Below are 27,368 nucleotides of genomic sequence, written 5' to 3' on the forward strand. Positions count from 1 at the left end.
TCAGAGTCTTTTCCAATGAGTCAACTCTTCACATGAGGTGGCCAAAGTACTGGAGTTTCAGCTTTAGCATCATTCCTTCCAAAGAAATCCCAGGGTTGATCTCCTTCAGAATGGACTGGTTGGATCTCCTTGCAGTCTAAGGGACTCTCAAGAGTCTTCTCCAAAACCACAGTTCAAAAGCATCAATTCTTCGGCGCTCAGCCTTCTTCACAGTCCAACTCTCACATCCATACATGACCACTGGAAAAACCATAGCCTTGACTAGACGGACCTTTGTTGGCAAAGTAATGTCTCTGCTTTTGAATATACTATCTAGGTTGGTCATAACTTTTCTTCCAAGGAGTAAGCGTCTTTCAATTTCATGGCTGCAGTCACCATCTGCAGTGATTCTGGAGCCCCAAAAAATAAAGTCTGCCACTGTTTCCACTGTTTCCCCATCTATTTCCCATGAAGTGATAGGACCAAATGCCATGATCTTCGTTTTCTGAATGTTGAGCTTTAAGCCAACTTTTTCACTCTCCTCTTTCACTTTCATCAAGAGGCTTTCTAGTTCCTCTTCACTTTCTGCCATAAGGGTGGTATCATCTGCATATCTGAGGTTATTGATATTTCTCCCAGCAATCTTGATTCCAGCTTGTGCTTCTTCCAGTCCAGGGTTTCTCATGATGTATTCTGCATATAAGTTAAACAAGCAGGGTGACAATATACATCCTTGACGTACTCCTTTTCCTATTTGAAACCAGTCTGTTGTTCCATGTCCGGTTCTAACTGTTGCTTCCTGACCTGCATACAGATTTCTCAAGAGGCAGGTAAGGTGGTCTGGTATTCCCATCTCTTTCAGAATTTTCCACAGTTTATTGTGATCCACACCATCAAAGGCTTTGACATAGTCAATAAAGCAGAAATAGATGTTTTTCTGGAACTCTCTTGCTTTGTCCATGATCCAGCGGATGTTGGCAATTTGATCTCTGGTTCCTCTGCCTTTTCTAAAACCAGCTTGAACATTAGGAATTTCACAGTTCACATACTGTTGAAGCCTAGCTTGGAGAATTTTGAGCATTACTTTACTAGCGTGTGAGATGAGTGCAATTGTGCGGTAGTTTGAGCATTCTTTGGCATTGCCTCTCTTTGGGATTAGAATGAAAACTGACCTTTTCCAGTCCTGTGGCCACTGCTGAGTTTTCCAAATTTGTTGGCATATTGAGTGCAGCACTTTCACAGCATCATCTTTCAGGATTTGAAATAGCTCCACTGGAATTCCATCACCTCCACTAGCTTTGCTCGTAGTGATGCTTTCTAAGGCCCACTTGACTTCACATTCCAGGATGTCTGGCTCTAGATGAGTGATCATACCATCGTGATTATCTGGGTCATGAAGATCTTTTTTGTACAGTTCTTCTGTGTATTCTTGCCACTCCACCTGCCATCAATGCTGCAGAATTATCTCCAAGCTCGCTCTCTCTGCTGACTTCTCCAGGAATTACTCTACTTGCCGGTATTTCATAATGATACTCTCCCGCTTCTGCCCTCCAGGCTTCAAATGTATCCTTAATAACCCAGAATCCAATGCACCTTCGTTAAGTCCCCAAAGCAGGAAAACGGATGTAAAATTGTGCTCGATGCTGCCCCCTGGTGGTGCCACGCAGCAATATAGCAATAAGGCTACAGCGGCGCCACTTGTAGGTCGTTTTGTTGACAAAGATAAAGCAGTTGCATGCTTAGGAGCGGATCAAGGCCAGGGTTGGGTTAGACCCCTAACACTTGGCCAAGTGTACGTCTACCACAGCCCTTTTATCAGTGCAATATCTTTTGGAAGTAACACACTTCGCTTTATCAGAGAACAGGTATGCATTTCTTTTGTGTTGAATAGAAAATTTGCTGTTTATCCAAAACTAAGCTTTCACTGTGGATTCTAGAATATAGTATACTATTTTGATACAAATAAAATAAATTATTTTATTTGTCCCTACACCATGACTTAAAAGTTATCTTCAAGGAATGAATAATAAATGCTTAAAGATAATTCCCTAGAAGAGATCTTATAAAAAGTAAGGTTCTTCTTTCACACCAGCACTGTTTGATAACCTAGAAATTATAGTGTATGGCAGAGTCCAGACCCCGGCTGCTCCTCTGGTGCAGGGAACCCTGCAGGGAAAAATGGGGCCACTAGTTTTTCTCAGAGGCCACGGCTCTGGCAAAGAGACCGACGGCAGTGTGTGTAATTAAATGGAGAAGGGCTGGGGAGAGGGAATATTAATGACTTGGATGAATGAGGAGCCAAGAGCTTCCCTGTAGCTGGGCCTCTGGGTGCCAGGCTTCCAGCCAACCTCCCCACAGCCACTCAGGGGCCTTGGCTCACTTTCCGTAGCCGGAGGGAGGTCTGGCAGCTTCGCGAGAGAGGAGACTCCCCCCAACCAGGGGCTCTCTGGGGGACTCAAGGGGCTTCACCTGCCCTATCCTGTTCCCTTAGGAATCCATGGTAACACACACAGCCACAAGGTTTTCCCAGGGACTCCAGGACCAGCAACTTGCAAGGGCAGAGGCAGCATGCCCAGGAGGTGAGGAGAAAGGGCTCTGGAATCAGATTAGACTTGTTCCCCCACCTTCATCCATTCTGCTGCGTCTTCCTCGGCAAGTAACTAAACCTTTCTGTGCCTCAGGTCCTTATCTGTAAACTGAGATGTGGTAGTGCTTGTCCTCGGGGTTACAGACTCTCCCGGCTAGTTCAGCTGGTAGAGCGTGGAAGTCCTGATCCCAGCATTGTGGGTTCGAGCCCCACTTTGGGCAGCTGTTCTTCAACATTTGGGCTTCCCTTGTGGCTCAGTTGATAAAGAATCCGCCTGCAATGTGGGAGACCTGGGTTTGATTCCTGGGTTGGGAAAGATCCCCTGGAGAAGGGAAAGGCTACCCACTTCAGTATTCTGGCCTGCAGAATTCCATGAACTGTACAGTCCATGGGGTCACAAAGAGTCAGACACGACTGAACAACTTTCACTTTAGGGGGTTATGGTTGGGAGAAAAGGAACTAATCTCTAAAGTTCTTATAAAAATGCTTGGGTACCAGGTAAGTGCCCCAAACATGCCATTGGCCATTAGCGGCATCCAGTCACGAGATACCAGCAGTGGTGGGACACTCAAGAAACTGCCTTGAGTAGTGGTTGTCAAACTGTTCCTTACAGCCCCCAGGGTGCCAAGAGGTGCCTCAGGCCACTGATGCAGCATGAGAGGGGAAGGCGGAGCTGGCAGGACGGTGACCCTTCTTTCTCCTCCTTTCTCACTTCTATGAGGTCCTTTCTTCCTGATTTCGCTGATATACAGAAGGAGCAGATCTTAAAGGAGGATATTATGGTAGAAATGAAATGTTTCAGGTTGAAATCTCCATAGAAAACCCTTGAAAAATCTCTTTAAAGGCCTCATAAAGACAGTAGGCTCAGCCGTGTGTGCACAACTCGACGTAAGAATTCTCAGGTAGGGACTTCCCTGCTGGTCCTGCGGTTAAGATGCAACTAAAGACCCTGCATGCCATAACCAAAAGCCAGTGCGGCCAAATGAAATAAATCAATAAAGTAATAAAATAAATATTTTACAGAAGACTGATACTAAAAAAATAGAATTCTTAAGTGGAGAGAGCCAGTGAACTTGATTAAAGGAAAAGAAGAAAAGACTTCATGTACATGCCTGAGCCTTCAAACCACTGTACTGCTACCGGCTGTGTGGCATTGGGCAACCTAATCAATGTCTCTGCTCCTTGCTTTCTTCAAAGTACAGGTAAAAACAATTCCTATATATAAAAGTACCAAACAGGGCTTACATTACTTATTTAATTTAATAAACACTTAATACAGTGCTTATTCTATGCTGAGAACTCTCCTCAGTACTTTGCTAACATTAACTTATTAATCCTCAGAACAACTCCACGAAGGAGTGGTGATGTGGGTGTCTGTGTTCCCAGCTGTTCCAACTGTTCGTGACCCCATGGACTGTAGCCCGCCAGCCTCTTCTGTCCATGGGATTCTCCAGGCAAGAATACTGGAGTGGCTGCCGCACCCTTCTCCAGGGAACAAACCTGTGTCTTCTGCATCTCCTACGTTGGCAGGCAGATTCTTTACCACTGTGCCACCCGGCAGGGATGTAGTAGTACAGTCATCCATATCTTATGGTTGAAGAAACTGAGGCACAAAGAGGTTGTGATATGCTCAAATAAGTGAAATGAGTTTGGAATTTTGCGCTCAGAATCTGGCTCTTACTTCATAATGCTACCTCTCCAATCAAATGATAAGAACAGTAAGAACAGCAATAATAACAACTCTCCCGCAGAAAATGAGGGATTCAGGAGAATACATATGTTTCTACTTGCCTGTAGGGTCTAACTCAGCAGTAGCCACAGGACTGGAAAAGGTCAGTTTTCATTCCAATCCCAAAGAAAGGCAATGCCAAAGAATGCTCAAACTACCACACAATTGCACTCATCTCACAGGCTAGTGAAGTAATGCTCAAAATTCTCCAAGCCAGGCTTCAGCAATACGTGAACCGTGAAATTCCAGATGTTCAAGCTGGTTTTAGAAAAGGCAGAGGAACCAGAGATCAAATTGCCAACATCTGCTGGATCATGGACAAAGCAAGAGAGTTCCAGAAAAACATCTATTTCTGCTTTATTGACTATGTCAGGCCCTTTGATGGTGTGGATCACAATGAACTGTGGAAAATTCTGAGAGAGATGGGAATACCAGACCACCTTACCTGCCTCTTGAGAAACCTGTATGCAGGTCAGGAAGCAACAGTTAGAACTGGACATGGAACAACAGACTGGTTCCAAATAGGAAAAGGAATACGTCAAGGCTGTATATTGTCACCCTGCCTATATGCAGAGTACATCATGAGAAATGCTGGGCTGGAGGAAGCACAAGCTGGAATCAAGATTGCCAGGAGAAATATCAATAACCTAAGATATGCAGATGATACCACCCTTATGGCAGAAAGTGAAGAACTAAAGAGCCTCTTGATGAAAGTGAAAGAGGAGAGTGAAAAAGTTGGCTTAAAGCTCAATATTCAGAAAACTAAGATCATGGCATCTAGTCCCATCACTTCATGGCAAATAGATGGGGAAACAATGGAAAACGTGGCTGACTTTATTTTTTTGGCCTCCAAAATCACTGCAGATGGTGATTGCAGCCATGAAATTAGAAGACGCTTACTCCTTGGAAGGAAAGTTATGACCAACCTAGACAGCATATTAAAAAGCAGAGACATTACTTTGTCAACAAAGGTCCGTGTAGTCAAGGCTATGGTTTTTCCAGTAGTCATGTATGGATGTGAGAGTTGGACTATAAAGAAAGCTGAGTGCCGAAGAACTGATGCTTTTGAACTGTGGTGTTGGAGAAGTCTCTTGAGAGTCCCTTGGACTTCAGGGAGATCCAACCAGTCCATCCTAAAGGAGATCAGTCCTGGGTGTTCACTGGAAGGACTGATGTTGAAGCTGAAACTCCAGTACTTTGGCTACCTGATGAGAAGAGCTGACTCATTTGAAAAGACCCTGATGCTGGGAAAGATTGAGGGAAGGAGGAGAAGGGGACGACAGAGGAGGAGATGGTTGGATGGCATCACCAACACAATGGACATGGGTTTGGGTGGACTCCAGGAGTTGGTGATGGACAGGGAGGCCTGGCGTGTTGTGGTTCATGGGGTCGCAAAGAGTTGGACATGACTGAGCGACTGAACTGAACTGATGATAGGGTCTGTTCCACCCTGATTTAATACCAACTTGTATCACCTGAATATATTTGTAGATTGTTGTAGATAGAGATTAAACGAGATATGCATGAAGGTGCCAGAATTAGACCAATTTTTAATTCATGAGACAGTAAAACTATAACAACAATAAAAGCGGTGAGCCCTCTGCATTAGCCGCCTGCCAGGTACTTGCCATTCATGGTGTCATCCGTCCTCAGAACATCCCACTTTACAGGTCATGGCCAACAAATGCTTACTGAGAGAGCATGTTAAGTACCAGGACTTTTCTACATGCCTAGAAGAGTGATGGAGAAGACAGATATGGTCCTTGCCCTCATGGAGCTTACATTCTAGTAAGAGAGAGACACCAATAAACAAATGAACAGGATTTCCTGCAGGGAGTGGAGGGGGGTGGGCGAGTTGTTGTTTGCTGTGTTTAGTTGCTCTTTTGTGACTCCCGTGAACTGTAGTTGGCCAGGCTCCACTGTCAGTGGGATTTCCCAGGCGAGAATCCTGGAGTGGGTTGCCATTTCCTTCTCCAGGGTGGGGGGTGGTCTTCCCAACCCAGGGAGTGAACCTGCACCTCCTGCACTGGCAGCCAGCTCGTTTACCACTGAGCCACCAGGGAAGCCCACAGCCTGAGGGGTAGCTATGGCTACAGGAAGTACTCAGGGTGATGAGAGAGGGGGGTGCTGTGTGTCGGGCGGAGGCTACCTTAGATATGGTGCCAGAGTGGGTTTCTCTGAGGATGTGACCTTGAAGCTGAGACCTGAGGGTAAGGACTCAGAGATCTCAGGGGAGAGCATTCGGCAGAGAGGAAGCAGGTGCAAAGGTCCTGGGGGTGCAAATGAGTTTAGTGTGGCTGAGGAGCAGGCCAGTGGGGCTGGAGAGGAGCCCTGAGGGGACAGAGATAAGAGCTGATGTTGGGGTGATGGGCGGGGGCTGTTCTCTGGAGGTCCAGGCAAACTTTCAGACTAGAGTCTAACTACGCGGGGGAGGCATGGACAGGGGGCTGGGAGCGGGGCTGTTGTCTGGAGGTCCAGGCAAACCTTCAGACTAGAGTCTAACCACGCGGGGGAGGCACGGACAGCTCTGCAGCAGGAGGAGACTGGCGAGAGCATCAGACAGGTTTAAGCAAGTTACTCAAGCTCAGCGCAAGCACTGGGGTCTGCTTCCAGCCCCTCAGAACCAGCAGGTGGGCATCTACACATCCAGGCTCCCTGTGGGCCTGGTCTGAGCGCCTCCAAGCCCCGGGAGGCCTGGCAGTGACCTGGCGAGGGCACTGGGCCGGGGCTGGGAAATAGGACGTGCCATGAGCACTCTGGTCCCTCCTGGGACAGGCCGCCTGTGGAGGGGATGGTGTGAGCAGGGGTTGGGGGAGGGGGCCGCTGTCACACAAAGTCTTTATTGCACAGAAACCCCGGCTGGCTGCCCAAGGCTGGGCCGGGAGCCAGACTGGCCTCCCCAGCATGCTCAGCGGTCCTGCAGCCCAGTCCCCACTGCGAGCTGGGCTTTGTCCACCACTCCGAGCACAGAGAAGTCTCTGGGGTGCGGGTCAGGCTCAGGGTGAGGCAAGGGCCATGTCCTCTCATTAAATGGCACCATTTCCACCGAGTTGCTCAGGGCAAGAACCTCCACTTTTCCAATCCACTTAGTAATTGTCACAACTCTATGCGATGGGCACCATGACTGTGCCGATTTTACAGATTAGGAAATGGAGGCACACAGCTCAGAGGTGGAGGACTGACTCCAACCCAGGTGGTCTGAGTCCACTGCCCATGCTTTCCACTTTTGCCCTGCACGGCCTCCTAAGACCTGGCTAACATGCCACTTCCTCCTGGAAGCCTTCCCTGCTATGTCCCAAGCAAGAGGCAGTAGTGAGAGGAGTCTGACAAGTTCAAATCCCAGCTCTGCCCGCTGTGAGCTGTGTTCCCTCATGCTCTGGAGCCCGTGTGCCACATTTGGAGAATTGGTGTGCTGCCAAGGAAGATCCTGTGTGACACAGCTAAGGCCGGTGGCTCAGACAGTAAAGCGTCTGCCTGCAGTGCGGGAGACCTAAGTTCGATCCCTGGGTTGGGAATATCCCCTGGAGAAGGAAATAGCAACCCACTCCAGTACCCTTGCCTGGAAAGTCCAATGGACAGAGGAGCCTGGTAGGCTACAGTCCATGTGGTTGCAAAGAGTTGGACATGACTGAATGACTTAAAAAAGACCCAACACAGCCAAATAAATAAATAATATTTTTAAAATCCTGAATTTTAAAAAGTAAGCAATCTGAGAAGTAATTTCAGCTTTCTTTTACCTTAATTTCCGATTGACCCTTAACTGGCTGTGGTTTTGAAATCTGGGGGTAGGGTGGGGCCCAACTTCATGAGCTGTGGGTTCAAATACAACTCTGCCGGCTTTTGGTTGCACAAACATGGGCAACTTATTCAGCCTTGAGTTGCCTCTGTTTCATCTTTGAAAGGAGAATGAGGACAACATCTACTTCAGCGGTGCCTTTGAAGATTAGCGGAGTCAATATTTGCATAGCGCTTCCTGCGGTGCCTGGCACTTGGGAAGTTCTCAAGAGTGAGTGTTAGGCTGGACTCTGAAATCAGATGGACTAGAGTTCGAACCTCAGCGCCCAAGCAGAGGGCAACTGCATGACATTAAGAGAGCTGCTTAATTTTTCCAGGCCTCAGTTTTCCTGCCTGTAAAATGGGGATAAAAATATTCCCTAGCCCTGAGGGTCAGTGTGGAGATTTCATGAGCTAATAGGTTACTACATGTTGGACACTGAGGCTGCACTTCCACTGAGCAGGTCTGGCTGTGCTGAAAACGTGTGCCTCCCAAAATTCTTCTCTGTCAGTGCCTCGCTCACCTCAGTCCAGTCCTGGCTCTGCCTCCGTGCTCACAGAGCCCTTTCAGTTCAGTTCAGTTCAGTCGCGTCTGACTCTTTGTGACCCCATGAATCGCAGCACACCAGGCCTCCCTGTCCATCACCAACTCCCAGAGTTTACCTAATCTCATGACCATCGAGTTGGTGATGCCATCCGGCCATCTCATCCTCTGTCATCCCCTTTTCCTCCTGCCCCTGATCCCTCCCAGCATCAGGGTCTTTCCCAATGAGTCAACTCTTCGCATGAGGTGGCCAAAGTATTGGAGTTTCACACAGCCCTTTAGAACCGCATTAATAGTAACACCAGGTAGTTAATATTCATAATATCTGGGCTCTCGAGCCAAACTACCTGGCCTCTAATCCTGAGGACATAGCTGTGTGGCCTTAGGCAAGTTACTTTACCTCTCTGTGCCTCAGTTTCCTAATCTACAGAATGGGGATAATGGTGGCATCCACCTCCTAGGCTTGCTGGGAGGTTTAAATACACTAATATGTGTAGAGCATGATAAACAGTGCCTGTGGCAGGGTCAGCCTGCTGGGGTGTGTCCTCTGTTCGCACAGGACCCTCGGGTCATGATATTAGTATTAGCAGTACTGGCACAATACTCACTGCCAGCTCCTTGAGGTCCCACACTGTACCATTTTCCTCTCTCTCTGGGCAGTACCAGGCACGGCAGGGAGCTGTGATCACCCCCACGTGGGAGATGGGGCGTCTGTGCGGCCGGTGGGGCTCACTTTGTCCCACGCCTGCAGCTGCCCCAGGATGGGCGCTCTCCTCCCCGAGCTGCCTGCCGCATGCCCCTCTTACCTCGCAGCCTTTGGCCATGGCAAAGCCCCCTCCCAGGAGAAGGATGATGTTCCAGGGCACTGTGTCCTGGGCCCTCTTCCACGTCAGCAAGGGCACTGTCTCTGTGTTGGGAGCTGGGCAGAGAGAAGACACTCAGCTTGGGAGGGGATATCCAGCTCCTCCCACCATCCCACTACCCCGGGCAGGGAAGGGACCTGACACACTCTCAGGACCCTCAACCGGAGGAGGGAACATCAGCCCCTGGAGCCCTGTCTCCGTGGGGACGCACAGGGGTCTCCAGGAAGCCACAATCTGGCTTCGGCATCCCATTTAGGAGTTTCAGGGAAAAAAGACAGAAGCATCATGATGGGGTATTTGCTCTACTCAGAATCTTCTGGAATTGCACAGTTCACACGCAGAACATCCTTTCAGTTCCTAACAGCCCTTCTGGGTAAGTGTTACTTTCACCCTCGTTTACATGAGAAAAGGTCCTCTTTGTAAATGAACGCGTACAGAGATGAGAAAAAAAGGGGAAGGAAATTCAGGATAGTAGAAACTGAGGGAATGTCTGGTCCGTGGAATCATGAGGCAAATTGTATTTCTTCAAAAGCAGAGATGTCTGCAGTGGATAGAACAAGGGGCTGGTGAACGTCTGTTGTAAAGGGGTGGCTGCTGCTGCTGCTAAGTCGCTTCAGTCGCGTCTGACTCTGTGCGACCCCATAGATGGCAGCCCACCAGGCTCCGCCGTCCCTGGGATTCTCCAGGCAAGAACACTGGAGTGGGTTGCCATTTCCTTCTCCAATGCATGAAAGTGAAAACTGAAAGTGAAGTCACTGAGAGTCCAACTCTCAGCGACCCCATGGACTGCAGCCCACTAGGCTCCTTCGTCCATGGGATTTTCCAGGCAAGAGGACTGGAGTGGGGTGCCATCGCCTTCTCCAGTAAAGGGCTGGAGAGGCACTAATTCAGGCTCTGCAGGTCTCTGTTGCGGTCAGGCTGCCACGGAAGCATGGAAGCAGCCACAGCGACAGCAGACACACGTGGACGGGGCAGCGTTTCCACGAAATTCTATTTTCAAAGCAGGTGGCAGCCGGATTTGGCCCCCGGGTGGTAGTTTGTCATCCCTGCACTGAGAGCATCCTCCTGGACCTTGGTTCGCTGCGGGTCCCTGGAACATGACCTTGCCTCTCAGAGCCCCCATATCCTCAGCTGACCCCAACACAATAATGGAAGCTGGTAGGTCCTTGTGGGCTCTGATGAGGCAGTGATGGAGCTGTGGGCAGAGGGACATTTTGGTTCAGTTCACAGCTGCCTGGCACCTGGAAGTCACTCCATAAACACTTGTCAGATGATATATACAACACACGGAGCCCAGTGCCTGGCACCGAGTAAGCTCCCTGGAACCGGCCTTCTCACTGCGGGCTGCCAGCAGCCTCTCTGGAGGAGGATGGGTCTGACCCATTCAAGGTTCCCCCGCTGCCAGGACAGTCCCTGGTTAAACACTTTTTGATATTTTTGTTTCCCCTTTTTGCTGTTTTTCAAAATTTTATAGCATGGTTATCTAAAACAAAAGTTTCTAACTGGATAATAAAGACAATCCAAAGCTACTTAATAAAGCCCCTCTACTAAACAGTCCATGGGGTCACAAAAGTCGGACATGACTGAAGCGACTTAGCACATATGAGATGCACGCAGCCCATGGGTGAATACATGTGGTCCTGATGTCACACACCACCAGCGGATTCACGGGCCAAAATGAGTAAGCCCAGAGCTGGAAGAGGCAGCTGGAGACATCAGGTGGCCCAGCCCTTGGCCTTTAGGTGATAAAACAGTATTTCACTAAAGAGGCACCCAAGGTCTGAAAAAGTGACCCACTTAGAAGGTAAGGGTTGTACAAGCAGAGGCAGGAGGCCCTGAGGATGAGTTTAAGGGAGTTAAGATAATGAGGTTAAGTGAGTTAAGTGGTGAGAGTTTATAAAACTGCTCACCATATGGTGAAGTCAATTAATGTCAGCTGTTATGGCCTTTGTTATCCTCCCACCCAACCATGCCCTTGGCACTATTTCTTATAAACGCAGCCTCTGACTGAATTTCTCACTTCTGGCTCTACGTTATTCTCTCTGCCTTCTAGAGCAGGAGCTGAAGGCACAGACTTTGAGATTGAATTCACTCCTGGCTCTGCCATTCAGCTGTGTGACTTGAGCCCAGTGCCGCTACCTCTCTGAGCTTCAGAGTTCTCATCTGCCAAAGGGAGCAGTAGTACCTCCCTGGAGACCAATTCGGATGATGACCTGGGCCGTGTGTGCAACAGGCTCAACACCGGGTGTGGGCCGGAGCAAGTCCTTGGTCATTTCATTAGCAAGTGTATACTGGGGACCTACCCTAGCCCCTGAGGATATGGAAGTGGCCAAAACAGGGAAAAAAAAAAAACAACCCTCCTGTTGGAAAACTTACATCCCAGTAAGTAAGGCAGGTGATAAATCAAGAAATGTATCATGTTGGGAAATTTTATGTGCTATGGAAAAAAAAAGAAAATATAGGAAAGAGACTGAGAGTGCAGAGGAGGAGCGCTTTTCTAGATGGCGTAGTCAGAGAAGGCTTCTTCTCTGGAGAGGTGACCTTAGGACAGAGTCTGGAGAGAGTGCTGGAGTGAGCCGTTCGGATGTCTGGAGGAAGAGCCTGCTGGGCAGAGAGGGAGCGGAAGCGATCATCATCACCCACATCACGGTCATCCTCTTTCTCCACTTCAACAACACCATCCACAGCAGCCTCCTCCTTGCCTTCCCCCCCCCTCTTCATCATCACCCACATCACCATCACCAGCCATAAGCACAGTGCACAGCACCCAGTAGGCGGAGCCTCAGTGCTTGGGGAGCAGTCATAAAGGGAGCTGCAAGTACCACTGAGACCCGCAGAGGAATGGGAGCCAGTGGGCAAGATGAAGAAAGTCAAGCTTGGCTTGGATGTCTGGGGTCCACCTTCCGTCTCTTTTTAACTGGCGGTGTGACCTTAATCAAGTCACTTTCTCTCCATGAGCACTGACGGACCACTCTCTAAGGCGGTGTGGAAGGCATGGGTGTCGAGTACTGGAGTCAACGCTTTAGGACAGTAGCAGAAAGTGTGTGGGACTCGATGCTTCGAGGGACAGAAACCGGGGGCAGGAAGTAGGAGGAGCAGCGGGAGTAGGTACTGTGTGGGAGTGGGTGTTCTCAGGGGGACCACTCTACCGTGGAACAGAAGCTAGAATTAGGCAGGAACGCTAATGAAGTAGAAGTTACACAGATGCCAAAGCTCAGAAACAGGAGAAACTCTGAAAACAAAAAAGTTAAAAAAAGTGAAAGTGTTAGACAATCAGTTGTGTCCAACTCTTTGGGACCCCATGGACTGTAGCCTACCAGGCTCCTCTGTCCATGGAATTCTCCAGGCAAGAATACTGGAGTGGGTTGCCATCCCCTTTTTTCCAGGGGATCTTCCCAATCCAGGGATCGAACCTGGGTCTCCTGAACTGTAGGTGGATTCTCTACCATCTGAGCTACCAAGAAACTCTGAACAGATCAAGAAATGATACAGGGAGTGGATGGTGAGGAAAGCCAGCTGGAAGCAAGACAGAGAAGCAGGGATGAAGAGAACAGTGGCAGAGCCTCAAAGCCCACAGTCTAAGCCACCTGACCCCAGGCTTGGGGTCCACCTTTGCCAGAGTAAACTCCACACATGCAAACCTCCACTCCTCCTGGAAACAGGAGCTGCCACTGGAATACGCGTTTCTTCCCCCAACAATAGGGGTTAGATCACAACCCCTATTTCCTGACCTCTGGCCCAGAGCTCATCCCACAGCCTCGGAGGGTGATGGGCCAGCCGCGGCCTCTGTCACCGGGAGCAGGTGTTGGCATCTTCTTCTGCAGACACCAGCTGAAATCCCAGGGGGATCATAATCTGGAGGTCTGAAGGCCAGCCTACAGACGCTTTGGTTTGGGTGCTCAGTGATTTCCTGGGGCTGGAATTGAACGCCTGGGTCTAGGTTTGCCGCAGTCCCCTGCTTCCTCTCAGTCTAGAACCCAGCAGGAGATTTCCATCTCCGGCTCCTTAGGCTCTTGCTTTGGGCCCAGAGTTTTTCTGGGCAGAGCCGAGGCTATTGTAGAGGCACTTATACGACTATAGAAAATAAATGTCCACGAATTTCTTCTTCAAGAAATAAAGATATTATTTGTGGACACTGAAATTTGAATTTCATGTCATGTTCACGAGTCAGAAATATATATATATATATATATATATATATATATATATATTCTTTTAAACCATTTAAAAAATGTGAAAGCCATTATTCTGAGTTCAGGGACTGTAAAGAAACAGCCACCAGCTGGGTTTGACCCAGAGACTCTAATTGCTAACCCTTGCCCTGGACTGTCACCTCTGGCACCTCTGTACCCAGACCTGGTAAAAGCTCAGACAGGGAGAGGGAAGCAGTGGGATCGTGCGTTTGTACAATGGGGCTGTCAGTCTCAGGAGGGCCCCGCCTTCAGGCCACTGATCACCACACTCCAGGCCACCGATGCCCCGGCCCTGCCCACCTTACCTTTAAAGTCAAACCACCACTTGAGGGACGGCTTTTGTGACGGGAAGAAGAACAAGATGGTGACAACGGACACGCCGGTGACAGCGTCAGAAATAAACCTGCAAGGACAAGGCATCTCAGAAGGCCAAGGCTTGGCAGCTTTGCAGCTGAGGATCTGTGGCAGGGGCTTAGGCCCACTGGGAGGGGACGCTGTTGGAGGCCAACGATTGTTCTGCACTGCGCTCGGCAAGCGAGCCGCCTGTGGATGTGAAAGCTCTTTATCCACAGCTCCCTGGGACGTTTAGACTCTGCTGGAGCCAAACCAATATTTATCCTCCCACTTCAGGGACCGTAGGAAGAGGGATTTGATCAAGGAGGGGAGAATCTGAGAGCCGCCAAAGGCTGGAGTCTGTGGAACCCCTATGCATCACTATAACTGGGGCTCCTGTGAAGCCCTGAGTGTATTGGTTCAGTTCCTGTTTGCACTCCTCCTGGGGTGGGCAGCTTAGCACACAAAGATGCAACCCAGAGATGAAGCTCACACCAGCAGAGCCCACCTCACAGCCCCTTGAAACCTCCCTGCCACCTTCCAAGAATCCACAATGTGTCCGGGGGGGATATCAACCCCACCGAAGTCTCAAGAGACAGTCCTCAGGGGCAGGTATCTTCCCTTTCAAATAAGGAATCTGAGTCTCAGAGAACAGCAGCAACTTGCTCAGGGCCAGACCATGGTCTGAAGAAGAAATGACTTTGAACGCAGATATTTCTGGCTCTGAGTTCAATAAAGCACAGAGCCAAATGCCAACAAAGGCGCTTTCAGCCCACACATTTGGGAAGAAGAGTATTCAAATGGCCAAGAAACTGGGAAAGATGGTCAGTATCAACGTAATAGAGAAACACAGATGAAAACACGTGTTAACAGACAAGTAAAACGTGAAAAGGCTGACAATATCTAATGGGGATGTTGAGAAACACAGGCATTGGTGGGAAAATAAACTTTCTGAAGGGGGAGTGGGGGAGCTGGCAGTACGTTTCAAAACTTTACGTGTGAATACCCCTTGATCCAGTTCTTGTATGTCTAGGAATTTATCTTCAGGGAATAACTGGGCTCTTGTACACAGATTATGTACCAGGATGTTCATTACTGATAAGAACAAAAAAAAAGGGGGATTTTTAGTAGGGACATGTTTAAATAAATTGTGTATTATCATATATGTATAATGAAGTACTGCTTGCTTGTTTTAAAAAAAGATAAAAAATAACATCAACTGTTATGTTTGACACGGAAATACAACTGAGATACCTTGTAAACTAAAAAAAAAAAAAAAAAAAGCAAGTTTTTGGCACTTTCCTGGTGGTCCAGGGGTTAAGAATCCACCTGCAGGGGACATGTGTTCCATTGCAGTCCAGGAATATCCCACGTGCCGCGGGGCAACTGAGCACCTAATAGGTGCTCAATAAAAGTTGACTGCTTGAATAATGGAATGAATGAATGAACCACGTGCTCAGGGTTGCACAGTTTGTAGTGGCGGAACTGGCATTCAAACCCAGTTTTGTCTGATTCCAAAGGCAGAGCTCTTACCACATGAGAACCTAGATATTTTATCATCCAAACTTAAGCTCTTTTGAGAGCAAAAGAAGGAGCTGGTAACAACCACAGGGGATGAGAGGCAGAAGCCTAGCCCAGCTCTCCCCAGCGGCTCTGCCTCCTTAGCTCCGGGGGGCCCAGCCCCGAGGCTCTCCTGTTGGACTCCATCCCACGGGTCCCCAGAGTCTCACCCAGGGGTGAAGAGGCTGGCCCAGCCAGGGATGAACTTCGGGTCCCGGGAGAAGAGGAGGATGGCGAACACGCAGAAAAGGATGAACACGGCCTGTTCGGCAAACCTGCGACGCAGAGATGTGAACACCGTGGTGACCCTGGGCTTTGGCCCGACAGCAGCAAGGGAAGGCCTGGAGCGGGGGCCCACGGCGTGTGGGTGTGGCTACGCCCAGGCCCTGCCTCGGAGAGCGGGAAGTAGTGGTTCACTGCCTCGGCGGCGGGCGGTCCGAGAGTGAGGGGCGGGGAGTGCCGGGTGTAACCGGTTCCTTTCCTGGGGCTTCCATGTGCCCCCAGCATCCTTCTAAGCATCAGGCCCACCTCCCTGCAAACACGTCATATCATTCCCAGGGTCCTAGGGACAGTCCAGAGAGAGAAAGAAAGCGAGACACGGACAGAGTCAGAAAACCAGAGAGAAAGGCAACTGACGGGAACAGAGAGGTAGGCGAAAGAGGGGAACAGCCAGATATCCAGAGTGGGGCAGATACGGAGAGCGACAGACACGGAGAGAGGGGCAGACAGAGGCAAAAGAGAGACCCCCCAAATGTTGGAGTAAATATCTACCCAGTGTGCCCATCTCACAGATCGGGAAGCAGCGCCCAGAGAGGGTTAGTGCTTTGCCCAAGGCCACACAGGAAGTTAGTAGCAGAGTCAGACCTGTGTGTGGGCCTGCTGACTCTTGGTTATTTTCACGTTAACATGCACTGAACGAGGTGCTGGGAGCCACCTGAGGCAGGGATCAGGAGGGAAAGCGGGCACTAGGCAGGAAGGTGACATGTCCCCACTCCAAGCCTGAGAGGTTTGCTGGTCCTCGGAGTATCGACCGCAGTGCCAGGGCAAGAGGCTGACAGTATTAGTCATCTCCCTACCCTCCGTCTCCAGGCTCCCAGGCTTTTGGTCTTGGAATTCCCTCTGGACTCAGTCCCCAAGATGTAGCTCTCCTGAAAGTCTAGCGCCCAGTTCTCTTCCCACCCCAAGCGAGGATCTCTGCGCCACGTACTTGATGGGCCCCAGGCTCTGGAATTCCTCCCGAATCGTGTCTCGAGCCCTATTTTCTGCATCAGTTCTGAGCTCAGATTTCTTCTTCCTCCAGCCCCTGAAACAGAAAGCGGGGAAGTTAGGAGTGGCCAGTGCAGTCTAAAACACTTCAGCTACCCACCTCCATCTAGCCAGGCCTCTTTGCCTCTGTTTTGGAGACTGTGACAGCCTGCTGGGTGGTCACTCTGCCTTCTTGTTCCCTTTCTAAAATCTGTTCTGCCCACCTATAGCCTGGATGGTCTTTTAAAAATGTGAATCTGATCATTTGGCTCCCAGGCTTGAAATCTTTTTTGGGGTCAAACAGACTCAGGAATAAACCATACACACCAGGGAAATAAAATACAAAGTCCAGAAATAGACCCCACCATAAATGGGGATTTAGTCTATGATAAAGTTGGTGCCCCAGCTTGTTGTAGGAAAGATGACCTATTCAGTCAATAATGTGAGACATACAGATCAATGGAATCTAACAGAGTGTCCAGAAATAAACCGACACTTCTACGGTCAATTGATTTCTGATAAAGGTACCAACACCATTCAACGGGGAAAGAACAGTCTTTCATCAAACGGTCTTAAGACGACTGGACGCGTGTGTGTAAGCTCAGTTGCTCGGTCCTGTCTGACTCTTTAGAGACCCCATGGACTACAGCCCACCAGGCTCCTCTGTCCAAGGGATTCTCCAGGCAAGAATACTGGAGTGGGTTGCCATTTCCTCCTCCAGGGAATCTTCCTGACCCAGGGATCGAACCCTCATCTCCTGCCTTGGCAGGCAGATTCTTTACCACTGAGCCACCTGGGAATGCCCAAGATAACTGGACAGCCACATGCAAAAGGATGAACGTGGAACCCCCTACGTCTTGGTATACACAAAATTTAACTCAAAATGGTTCAAAGACCTAAACATAAGAAGAGCGAGACCTATAAAATTTTTAGAAGAAAACATAGAGATAAATTCTCATGGCCTCAGATTAGGCACATATTTCTTAGATATGACATGAAAAGCACAAGCAAACAAAAATAAATTGACTTCGTTAAAATGAAAAACATTTGTGTGTCAGGAAAAGGTATCGAGACAACTCGATGGTTATCTGGAACAACAAAAAATGCTGACTCCAAACCTATACCCCAAAGTTGCATCCTTACACTGCACCCTAAAGGACAAGCTCCAAATAGACGAAAAAGATGTAAACGTACAAAATACAAAAATACTAGAAGAAAACATGGGACTGTTCTTTCATAACTCTATAATGGGAAGGAAGACCTTTCTAACTGCAATTGAAAATTTAGAAGCCACATGAGAAAGACTTGATAATTTCACCTCATAAAATGTTTCTAAAAATTTATGCACAGAAGAAAGCATAATAAGCAAAGTGAAAAATCGGAAAAAAAAAGTTGTAACTCATACTCAAAATAAGCACTAATCTTTCAATACAGAGAAAATACTAGAAATCAATAAAACCAAGATCAGCAATCAAGTTTTTAAATGTACAAAGTGTATAAACACACAGTTAAACAATTCACAGGAGAGGAAATACCAGGGTCTCATATGAATATATGAGGGTTTCATATGAATATATGAAAAGTTTTCATCTTACCCCTTAGGATGAAAAGTTCTTCAAAATTACTCCTAAAGTAAATGCAAATTATTTTTCTCTTATCAGATTGGCAAAAATCCACCTTGCTGCATGGAAACAGATGCTCTCAAATATTGTATTTATTTTTTATTTTTTTGGCTACACTTTAGAGGATGCAGGATCATAGTTCCCTGATCATATTGGGAGCACAGAGTCTTAACCACTGAATCACCAGAGAAGTCCCTTATATATTGTAAGTAGGGGAATGTGTGTGCTTAGTTGCTCAGTCGTGTCTGACTCTTTGCGACCCCATGGACTGCAGCCCATCAGGCTCCTCTGTCCATGGGGATTGCCCAGATGAGAATAATGAAGCGGGTTGCCTCCTGTTGATTGGTTCCTCCTCCAGGTAATCTTCCCAACCCAGGGATCAAACCCCTGTCTCCTACTTGGCAGGCAGAGTCTTTTCCACTGAAAGTGAAAGTTGCTCAATTGTGTCCGACTCTTGCGACCCTATGGACTATACAGTCTATGGAATTCTCCAGGTCAGAATACTGGAGTGGGTAGCCTTTCCCTTCTCCAGGGTATCTTCCCAACCCTGGGATCAAACCCATGTCTCCCACATTGCAGGCAGATTCTTTACCAGCTGAGCCACAAGGAAAGCCCAAGAATACTGGAGTGGGTAGCCTACCCTTCTCTAGCAGATCTTCCCGACACTGGAATCAAACTGGGGTTTCCTGCATTGCAAATGGATTCTTTACCAACTGAGTTATCAGGGAAGCTGTATTCCACTGAACCACCCAGGAAACCCAGACTTCATTTTTATCCCCTATCTACATGTGAAAATTGTAGAAATTAAAGAGGTAAAGCCTCAGGGAGGGGACAGAGTCGCTCAAAGTCACGCAGAACCATGATGTGAAATCTGGTTTATCTGAGTCCAATGTCTGGGCTTACTTCTCTGGACTAAGCCGGGCTTTGAACCCCAAGTTTCTGCTCTGACAGGTCAAGAAACACCACAGTCAGAGCTTTTCTATTCTCAAGGGGTTTTCATATCTCTTTGATCTTGAATAGTTCTTACTGGTCCCATTTTACAGATGAGAAAAATTAAGGCCCAGAGAGGTGAGGAAACTGAGTCAGAGAATGACTTTATGACATGCCTGCTACTCCAGCCCTGAGCTGAAGCTCCTATGTGAGTATTTTCCCAGACCCACACATTCATAAAGGAAATCAGTCCTGGAAGGATTCATTGGAAGGATTGATGCTGAAGTTGAAACTCCAATACTTTGGCCACCTGATGTGAAGAACTGACTCCTTGGAAAAGACCCTGATGCTGGGGAAGATTGAAGGCAGGAGGAGAAGGGCACAACAGAGGAGAGATGGTTGGATGGCATCACTGACTCAATGGACATGAGTTTGAGTAAACTCCAGATGTTGGTGACAGACAGGGAGGCCTGGTATGCTGCAGTCCATGGGGTCGCAAAGAGTAGGACATGACTGAGCAACTGAACTGAAGTGAACTGACACATTCGTAACTCCCTTCACAAATGTTCCTATGTTCATGTGCCATGGGCTCCAACTAGATTTAGCATTTTAATTAAAGGCAGATATTTAAATAGAAAGCTTTCTATCACTGTCATAAATAGCAAACAAGAATCACCTGTCAACCCATAAAAAGAAAGAAAGTACCCATAAAAATAAAGACATGAAAGCAAAGCAACATTATTACATCTGGCTGGATACCACTGCTGGCTTAAGTCTCTGGACCTGAGACTTGCTCTTCCTGTTTTAAAAGGATGATTTGGAAATGTTCAGTTCAGTTCAGTTCAATTGCTCAGTCGTGTCCGACTCTTTGCGACCCCATGAATCACAGCACGCCAGGCCTCCCTGTCCATCACCAACTCCCGGAGTTCACTCAGACTCACGTCCATCGAGTCAGTGATGCCATCCAGCCATCTCATCCTCTGTCATCCCCTTCGCCTCCTGCCCTCAATCCCTCCCAGCATCAGAGTCTTTTCCAGTGAGTCAACTCTTCACATGAGGTGGCCAAAGTATTGGACTTTCAGCTTTAGCATCATTCCTTCCAAAGAAATCCCAGGGCTGATCTCCTTCAGAATGGACCAGTTGGATCTCCTTGCAGTCCAAGGGACTCACAAGAGTCTTCTCCAACACCACAGTTCAAAAGCATCAATTCTTCAGCACTCAGCTTTCTTCACAGTCCAACTCTTGCATCCATACATGACCACAGAAAAAAACCATAGCCTTGACTAGACAGCCCTTTGTTGGCTAAGTAACATCTCTGCTTTTGAATATGCTATCTAGGTTGGTCATAACTTTTCTTCCAAGGAATAAGTGTCTTTTAATTTCATGGCTGCAGTCACCATCTGCAGTGATTTTGGAGCCCCCCAAAATAAAATCTGACACTGTTCCCACTGTTTCCCCATCTATTTCCCATGAACTGATGGGACCAGATGCCTAGAGAGATGTTAAAGTTTTTCCCCACCTTACTGAGACTTTCTCCCCAGCATAAGCAGCGTTGATAAAGGAATATTTTTCTCACTATCAGAGTCAGTGTTATTTGATACCTTGTCCTCAGGCTGCCCCAAATTACCTCCTGTACTGAGGCCCCGTGAAATGAGAAACACTGCACAGCGTTCCCTGTGGTGTGAGTGTGGACCTGACTTAAGGAATAATACAATTAGTGATTATTGATGGTGGGTGGCATTCACCCAGGGCCTGAGCTCAGCAGGCAAGATCCCACACCACCTGTAATCCCCACCCCCTGGGAGGCCAGGATGACTACGGGCACTACATCCGACTGGAAACTGGAAGGACTTAGGAGGGTCACTCGCAAGGGAGCGGGAAGCTGGGGCCCCAGCCCGGTTCCATCTGCTGCAAAGCTCAAGTTAAGCGCCCGGGTACCTCAGGGTTATCCCTCCATAGAGGAAGGAGATCCAGAGCCAGCCCACCAACAGGAACAGCAGCATGAGAGGAAAGGCGAAGATGAACCAGGAGCCGAAGTTCACCACGTCGCACTGTGGGAAGAAACTGGAGAAAAGAGAGAGGTGAGAGCCCGCCAGCGTCAGCCAGACGGATGGATGGACACATCCCTACAGAGGAAAACTGAAGGAAGTATGCTCGGTATTCACAGGGGCGCTGAAGCGCTTCAGATTTTTCCCCCCTGTATTTTCTGAATAATACATTGTGTTGCCCAAAAAGTTCATTCCATTTTTTCATGGTCTGGAAAAAACAACCTGAAACGAACTTTTTGGCCAACCCAACATAAAGTTCCTATATCAGGTGTGATCAGAATAAACCAATACAATGTACTTGGGGAGTGAAGACCAAGGTGAACTCTCAGGGCAGCCATTTCCCTGTCTCACCGCATGCCCTGCTGGAAAATCAGAACCACATATAAACCCCATATTCCTTTCAAATACCTCCCTTCCCGATGAGAAGGCCCAGGCTTATGCAATTAAATGTTGTATACGTTTTGCATGTAATTTGCATGCCCTTTACTCAAAACCCTTCATGTTGGATATTTTTACTTAAAGTTCCAGCATTTTCTCCCTAATCTCTTTTCAAGGCTTGCTCACATCAGAGTGAATAGGCAGCCTGAAAACCCTCTGACAGCAAATGCCCTCCCATGTCCCCCATCTCTCAACTCTGGACCAGCCCCTGAGGGCCTCAGTACTCCCATATTTCCTGTCCATCCCTGTGGACAGCCTCCAGCAAGAACTAACACCGAACACCCTGCTTTGTCCTCCTAGCTGACTGCCGCTTTGCTGGCACTTCCTGCTAACCAAGGAGACAAATGGGTCATCCTGGATGGTCCCCATATCTGAAGCAGAACCATCTTGGCTTCTGGTTTTCAGTCTCACAGCCAGGCTTTGCTCAAAGAATGGAGATGAAAAGACACCAAAGGTTTGCAATGGGGGCTGAAATCAACTGGGAAAAGACCAATGCCTGGCCCCCATGCCCAACCTCCGAAATCAGCATCTCTGCAGCTGAGACCCAAGCAAATGTTTTTTCACCTTTCCTGGAGACTCTAAACACACCCATGGCTGAGAATCACTGTTTTTTTACAGACCTGCCTCTTGAGAAACCTATATGCAGGTCAGGAAGAAACAGAACTGGACATAGAAAAACAGACTGGTTCCAAATAGGAAAAGGAGTATGTCAAGGCTGTATATTGTCACCCTGCTTATTTAACTTATATGCAGAGTACATCATGAGAAACGCTGGGCTGGAAGAAGCACAAGCTGGAATCAAGATTGCCGGGAGAAATAGCAATAACCTCAGATATGCAGATGACACCACCCTTATGGCAGAAAGTGAAGAGGAGCCAAAAAGCCTCTTGATGAAAGTGAAAGAGGAGAGTGAAAATGTTAGCTTAAAGCTCAACATTCAGAAAACTAAGATCATGGCACCTGGTCCCATCACTCCATGGGAAATAGATGGGGAAACAGTAGAAATTGTGTCAGACTTTATTTTTTTGGGCTCCAAAATCACTGCAGATGGTGATTGCAGCCATGAAATTAAAAGACGCTTACTCCTTGGAAGGAAAGTTATGACCAACCTAGATAGCATATTCAAAAGCAGAGAGATTACTTTGCCAACAAAGGTCTGTCTAGTCAAAGCTATGGTTTTTCCAGTAGTCATGTATGGATGTGAGAGTTGGACTGTGAAGAAAGCTGAGTGTTGAAGAATTGATGCTTCTGAACTGTGGTGTTGGAGAAGACTCTTGCGAGTCCCTTGGACTGCAAGGAGATCCAACCAGTCCATTCTAAAGGAGACCAGCCCTGGGTGTTCTTTGGAAGGACTGATGCTGAGGCTGAAACTCCAATACTTTGGCCAACTCTTTACGAAGAGTTGGCTCATTGGAAAAGACCCTGATGCTGGGAGGGATTGGGGACAGGAGGAGAAGGGGATGACAGAGGATGAGATGGCTGGATGACATCACCAACTCGATGAACATGAGTTTGGGTGAACTCCGGGAGTTGGTGATGGACAGGGAGACCTGGTGTGCTGTGATTCATGGGTTGCAAAGAGTTGAATATGACTGAGTGACTGAACGGAACTGAAAATCAAAGGATTTGAGAACCTGAGAATATGGTAGAGAGTTAAGGTTTTAAAATCAGCTTGTGAGGTAAGACATGGGTGTACCTAAGTTTTCTCATGAAAATAACTTTGACTACCCACAAGTATAGAACTGACTTACGTACATCAAACCCACTCTCAGGAAGACCAATGCAGTTAGCTTTTCCTCCATCATCCCTATAAATCCTTGATTCTTTGGCTGAATACCAGATAAAGATGTCAGCCAGCACATGGAGCCATGTTGAATATCATGTTGTTGCTGTTGGTTTGTTAAATGCTTACATTTGGATTCACGTGGATTAATTTAATATATGAAACATTTCCATGGTAACAAAACCTTAGAAACCCCACTTCTCAGAATCTTGGAATCTGAAAGTACTTAGAATCTTGAAATACAAGGATTTTTGGAAGAGGTTTGGAAAAAATGGAATTGATGTCAAACCATCAGAGAATCCATCTCTTTGATTCTCATGCCCTGACAAATGGCCACTCAACCTCTGTCTGAACAGGTTTGGTGATGGGGAGATTTTACTTGGCAGAGTCCACCCCACAGCTGGCCCATGTGCCTGGCTGCAAGGCTTCTCACAGGACATCACAGCCACACGCCAGTACCTCCCACTGGGGTTGGTTTTAGAAGGAGATGTCAAGTCATGTCACCCCTCTGCTCTCAGCTCTCCTCTGACTCTCCTGACAGTGCCTGCCCTGGTCTTCTTACCTTAGCCCCTTCTGCACCCCAGCCTGGCCAGTCTTTGTGCTGCTTCCCACCTTTGTACAGGCTATTCCTTCTGTCTGAGGTGCTCTTCCCTCCTGCGTCCACAAAGTTCACCCCCTCACTTCTGGGTCTCTGCTCAAATGTCACCATATTAGAGGGATGGCACAATACCGACCAACCTAGAAAAAACAGCACCCACTCCTCTTACCTCTGCCCCCTTCTTCTGCTCGATTTTATTTCATAACGTATCACGCCAACATATTATATATTCCATTGCTTTTTCCTTCATTGTTTGTCTCTCCCGCCAGAATGGAAGTTCCCCAGAGCAGGGATTTTGCTGGGCTTTGGGCATCGCCAGGTCCCCAGAGCCTGGACAATGGTAGACACCCAATATACATCCCTGGATGTTGGGTGAAGGAGGAGGAGAGGAGTAGAAGAGGCAGAAGCCCCAGTGCCGTGGATGGGGAGCACTCGCTCTTACCTCTTGAGCTGGCCGAGCAGGATGAGGTTGGGGGCTGTGCCCGTGAGGGTGGCGGTGCCCCCGATGCTGGCCGAGTAGGGGATGGAGATGAGGAAGCCCTTCCAGATGTTCCTGCGATATTCCTCCTCCTTCTTGGAGGTAGGGTGGAGATCCGTTGGAGCCTCTGCCTCCTCAGGGCAGTCTTTGCTTTAAACAAACCCAAAGAGAAGCCATTCAGAATTCCTGGCCTTGTGGAGAAACACACTGCCCGGGATGGGAGAGCTAAGTGAACTTTCTAGAAGGCAATTGGCATGGGAATCAAACACTTCTAAAAATGTGCAACCCTTCAGCTTAAGCATTCTACTCTAAGAAGTTGTCCTAAACTAATACTTGATATTAAATATAACTTAAATGGAAAACTTCATTTAAATATCCATCAAAAAAGGATTGGCTAGATTAAGACGATCCTGTTTCTAGATGGAATACCAAAGCAGTTATTAAAAATGGTGATTTAGATGGGTTTTTATTCAGATGAAAGATGCCCATTATATAAAGTGAAAAGGTAGGTAACAGCACTACTTACTTCTTTTATTTTAAAAATATACACATATTTCATGAATATATGAGTATTAAGAAAAGTCTAGAATGATATACACAAAGTTGCTTTGGGGACTTTCGTGGGGATGGAATTACGGATTTTTTTCCCCTCTTTTACTTTTTATTTGTATTTTCTGGGTTATTTTCCTGGTACCTTTGTGGAGTTTGGGAAATAATATAGTCAAAAATTGTTAATTATATAATTAAAAGATAATGATGCTGACACAAATTTATTGAGATGAAAAGACCTCCACTACACTCAATTAGCTGAGATAACAGGTTATAAAATGGCATGTGTAGCATGGTCAGTGATTTTGTTAAAAATACACACACACACACACACACACACACAGATAAATGGTCTAGAATAGTATTCACTTAACTCTTCTAGTCTATCTTTGGGAGTGAGGTGCTGAGTACATTTTTGTTTTTGTTTAAGAGTTCTTTTTCTTTTACCTGTGCAATTATAAAATGTTTATTAGTGGATGAAATTAAGAATTATCTTTGTGTAAAAATCAATTTTTTTAAGAATGTAAGACACTTCAACTATCTTGGGGCTTTAATTACTAACATGAAGGGCCATTTCTCCAGTGGGTGGTGAGGATGTGATCTGGGGTTTGAAAGGAAGACAAGGGCTGGAAGCAGCTGGAGACAGATGCCATGCTTGGTTATCCAGGGTGAGAGGCCCAGTCAGGGACCTGTGGGCTCCCTCGGACATGGGGCTCCAACCAGACTGAGCCTCACAGGAGAATAAGAGCAGAAAGTGTTCTTCTCGTGCACCCCCTTCCTAGTTTGGATGGAAAACTGAGGCCCAAGTGGGGCTTGAAGAACGTAGGGAAAACCATTAGACCATTCAGGTATGACCTAAGTCAAATCCCTTCCGATTATACAGTGGAAGTGACAGATAGATTCAAGGGATTAGATCTGACAGATAGAGTGCCCAATGAACTATGGATGGAGATTCGTGATATTGTACAGGTGGTAGTGATCAAGACCATCCCCAAGAAAAAGAAATTCGAAAGGCAAAATCATTGCCTGAAGATAGCTGTGAAAAGAAGACAGTTTAGTTCAGTTCAGTTCATTTCAGTTGCTCAGTCGTGTCCGATGCTTTGCAACCCCATGAACTGCAACATGCAGGCCTCCCTGTCCATTACCAACTCACGGAGTTCACTCAAACTCATGTCCATCGAGTTGATGATGCCATCCAGCCATCTCATCCTCTATCATCCCCTTCTCCTCCTGCCCCCAATCCCTCCCAGCATCAGAGTCTTTTCCAATGAGTCAACTCTTCGCATGAGGTGGCCAAAGTATTGGAGTTTCAGCTTTAGCATCATTCCTTCCAAAGAACACCCAGGGCTGATCTCCTTTAGAATGGACTGGTTGGATCTCCTTGCAGTCCAAGGGACTCGCAAGAGGCTTCTCCAATACCACAGTTCAGTTTGATTCCTGGTAGGGGCGGCGGCTGAGAGGAGCAACCCTATGTCCAAGGAGCGGTGACTGCGCAGGTGCAGGAGGGCCGAGAGGAGCTACTCCACGTTCAAGGTCAGGAGGGGCGGCCATGAGGACATACCCCTTGTCCAAGATAAGGAGCAGCGGCTGTGCTTTGCTGGAGCAGCCGTGAAGAGACACTCCATGTCCAAGGTAAGATAAACCCAAGTAAGATGGTAGGTGTTTTGAAAGGGCATCAGAGGGCAGACACACTGAAACCATAATCACAGAAAAGAAGACAAGCTAAAGGCAAATGTAAAAAGGAAAGATATAAGCATCTGAATGCAGAGTTCCAAAGAATAGCAAGGAGAGATAAGAAAGCCTTCCTCAGTGATCAGTGCAAAGAAACAGAGGAAAATAATAGGATGGAAAAGACTAGATCTCTTCAGGAAAATTAAAGATGCCAAGGGAACATTTCATGCAAAGATGGACACAATAAAGGACAGAAATATTATGGACCTAACCTTGGAAGAAAAGTTATGACCAACCTAGATAGCATATTCAAAAGCAGAGACATTACTTTGCTGACTAAGGTCCGTCTAGTCAAGGCTATGGTTTTTCCTGTGGTCATGTATGGGTGTGAGAGTTGGACTGTGAAGAAGGCTGAGCGCCGAAGAATTGATGCTTTTGAACTGT

At 47.5% G+C, this 27,368-nt stretch overlaps 1 protein-coding gene across 1 annotated transcript in view; it reads right to left on the reverse strand.

The window, feature by feature from the left end:
- Positions 1 to 27,368, reverse strand: part of SLC13A3 (solute carrier family 13 member 3) — an 85,417-nt gene that overhangs the window by 4,949 nt on the left and 53,100 nt on the right. Inside the window, exons 5-10 of the mRNA XM_052651032.1 lie at positions 24,669 to 24,854; positions 21,298 to 21,423; positions 16,770 to 16,865; positions 15,733 to 15,837; positions 13,975 to 14,072; positions 9,420 to 9,532 (exon numbers count right to left, since the gene is read on the reverse strand). Coding sequence (XP_052506992.1) covers positions 9,420 to 9,532; positions 13,975 to 14,072; positions 15,733 to 15,837; positions 16,770 to 16,865; positions 21,298 to 21,423; positions 24,669 to 24,854 — 724 coding nt within the window. The remainder of the gene's footprint in view (positions 1 to 9,419; positions 9,533 to 13,974; positions 14,073 to 15,732; positions 15,838 to 16,769; positions 16,866 to 21,297; positions 21,424 to 24,668; positions 24,855 to 27,368) is intronic.

Source organism: Budorcas taxicolor, chromosome 13 (assembly GCF_023091745.1).
Source record: "Budorcas taxicolor isolate Tak-1 chromosome 13, Takin1.1, whole genome shotgun sequence".
NCBI lineage: Eukaryota > Metazoa > Chordata > Mammalia > Artiodactyla > Bovidae > Budorcas > Budorcas taxicolor.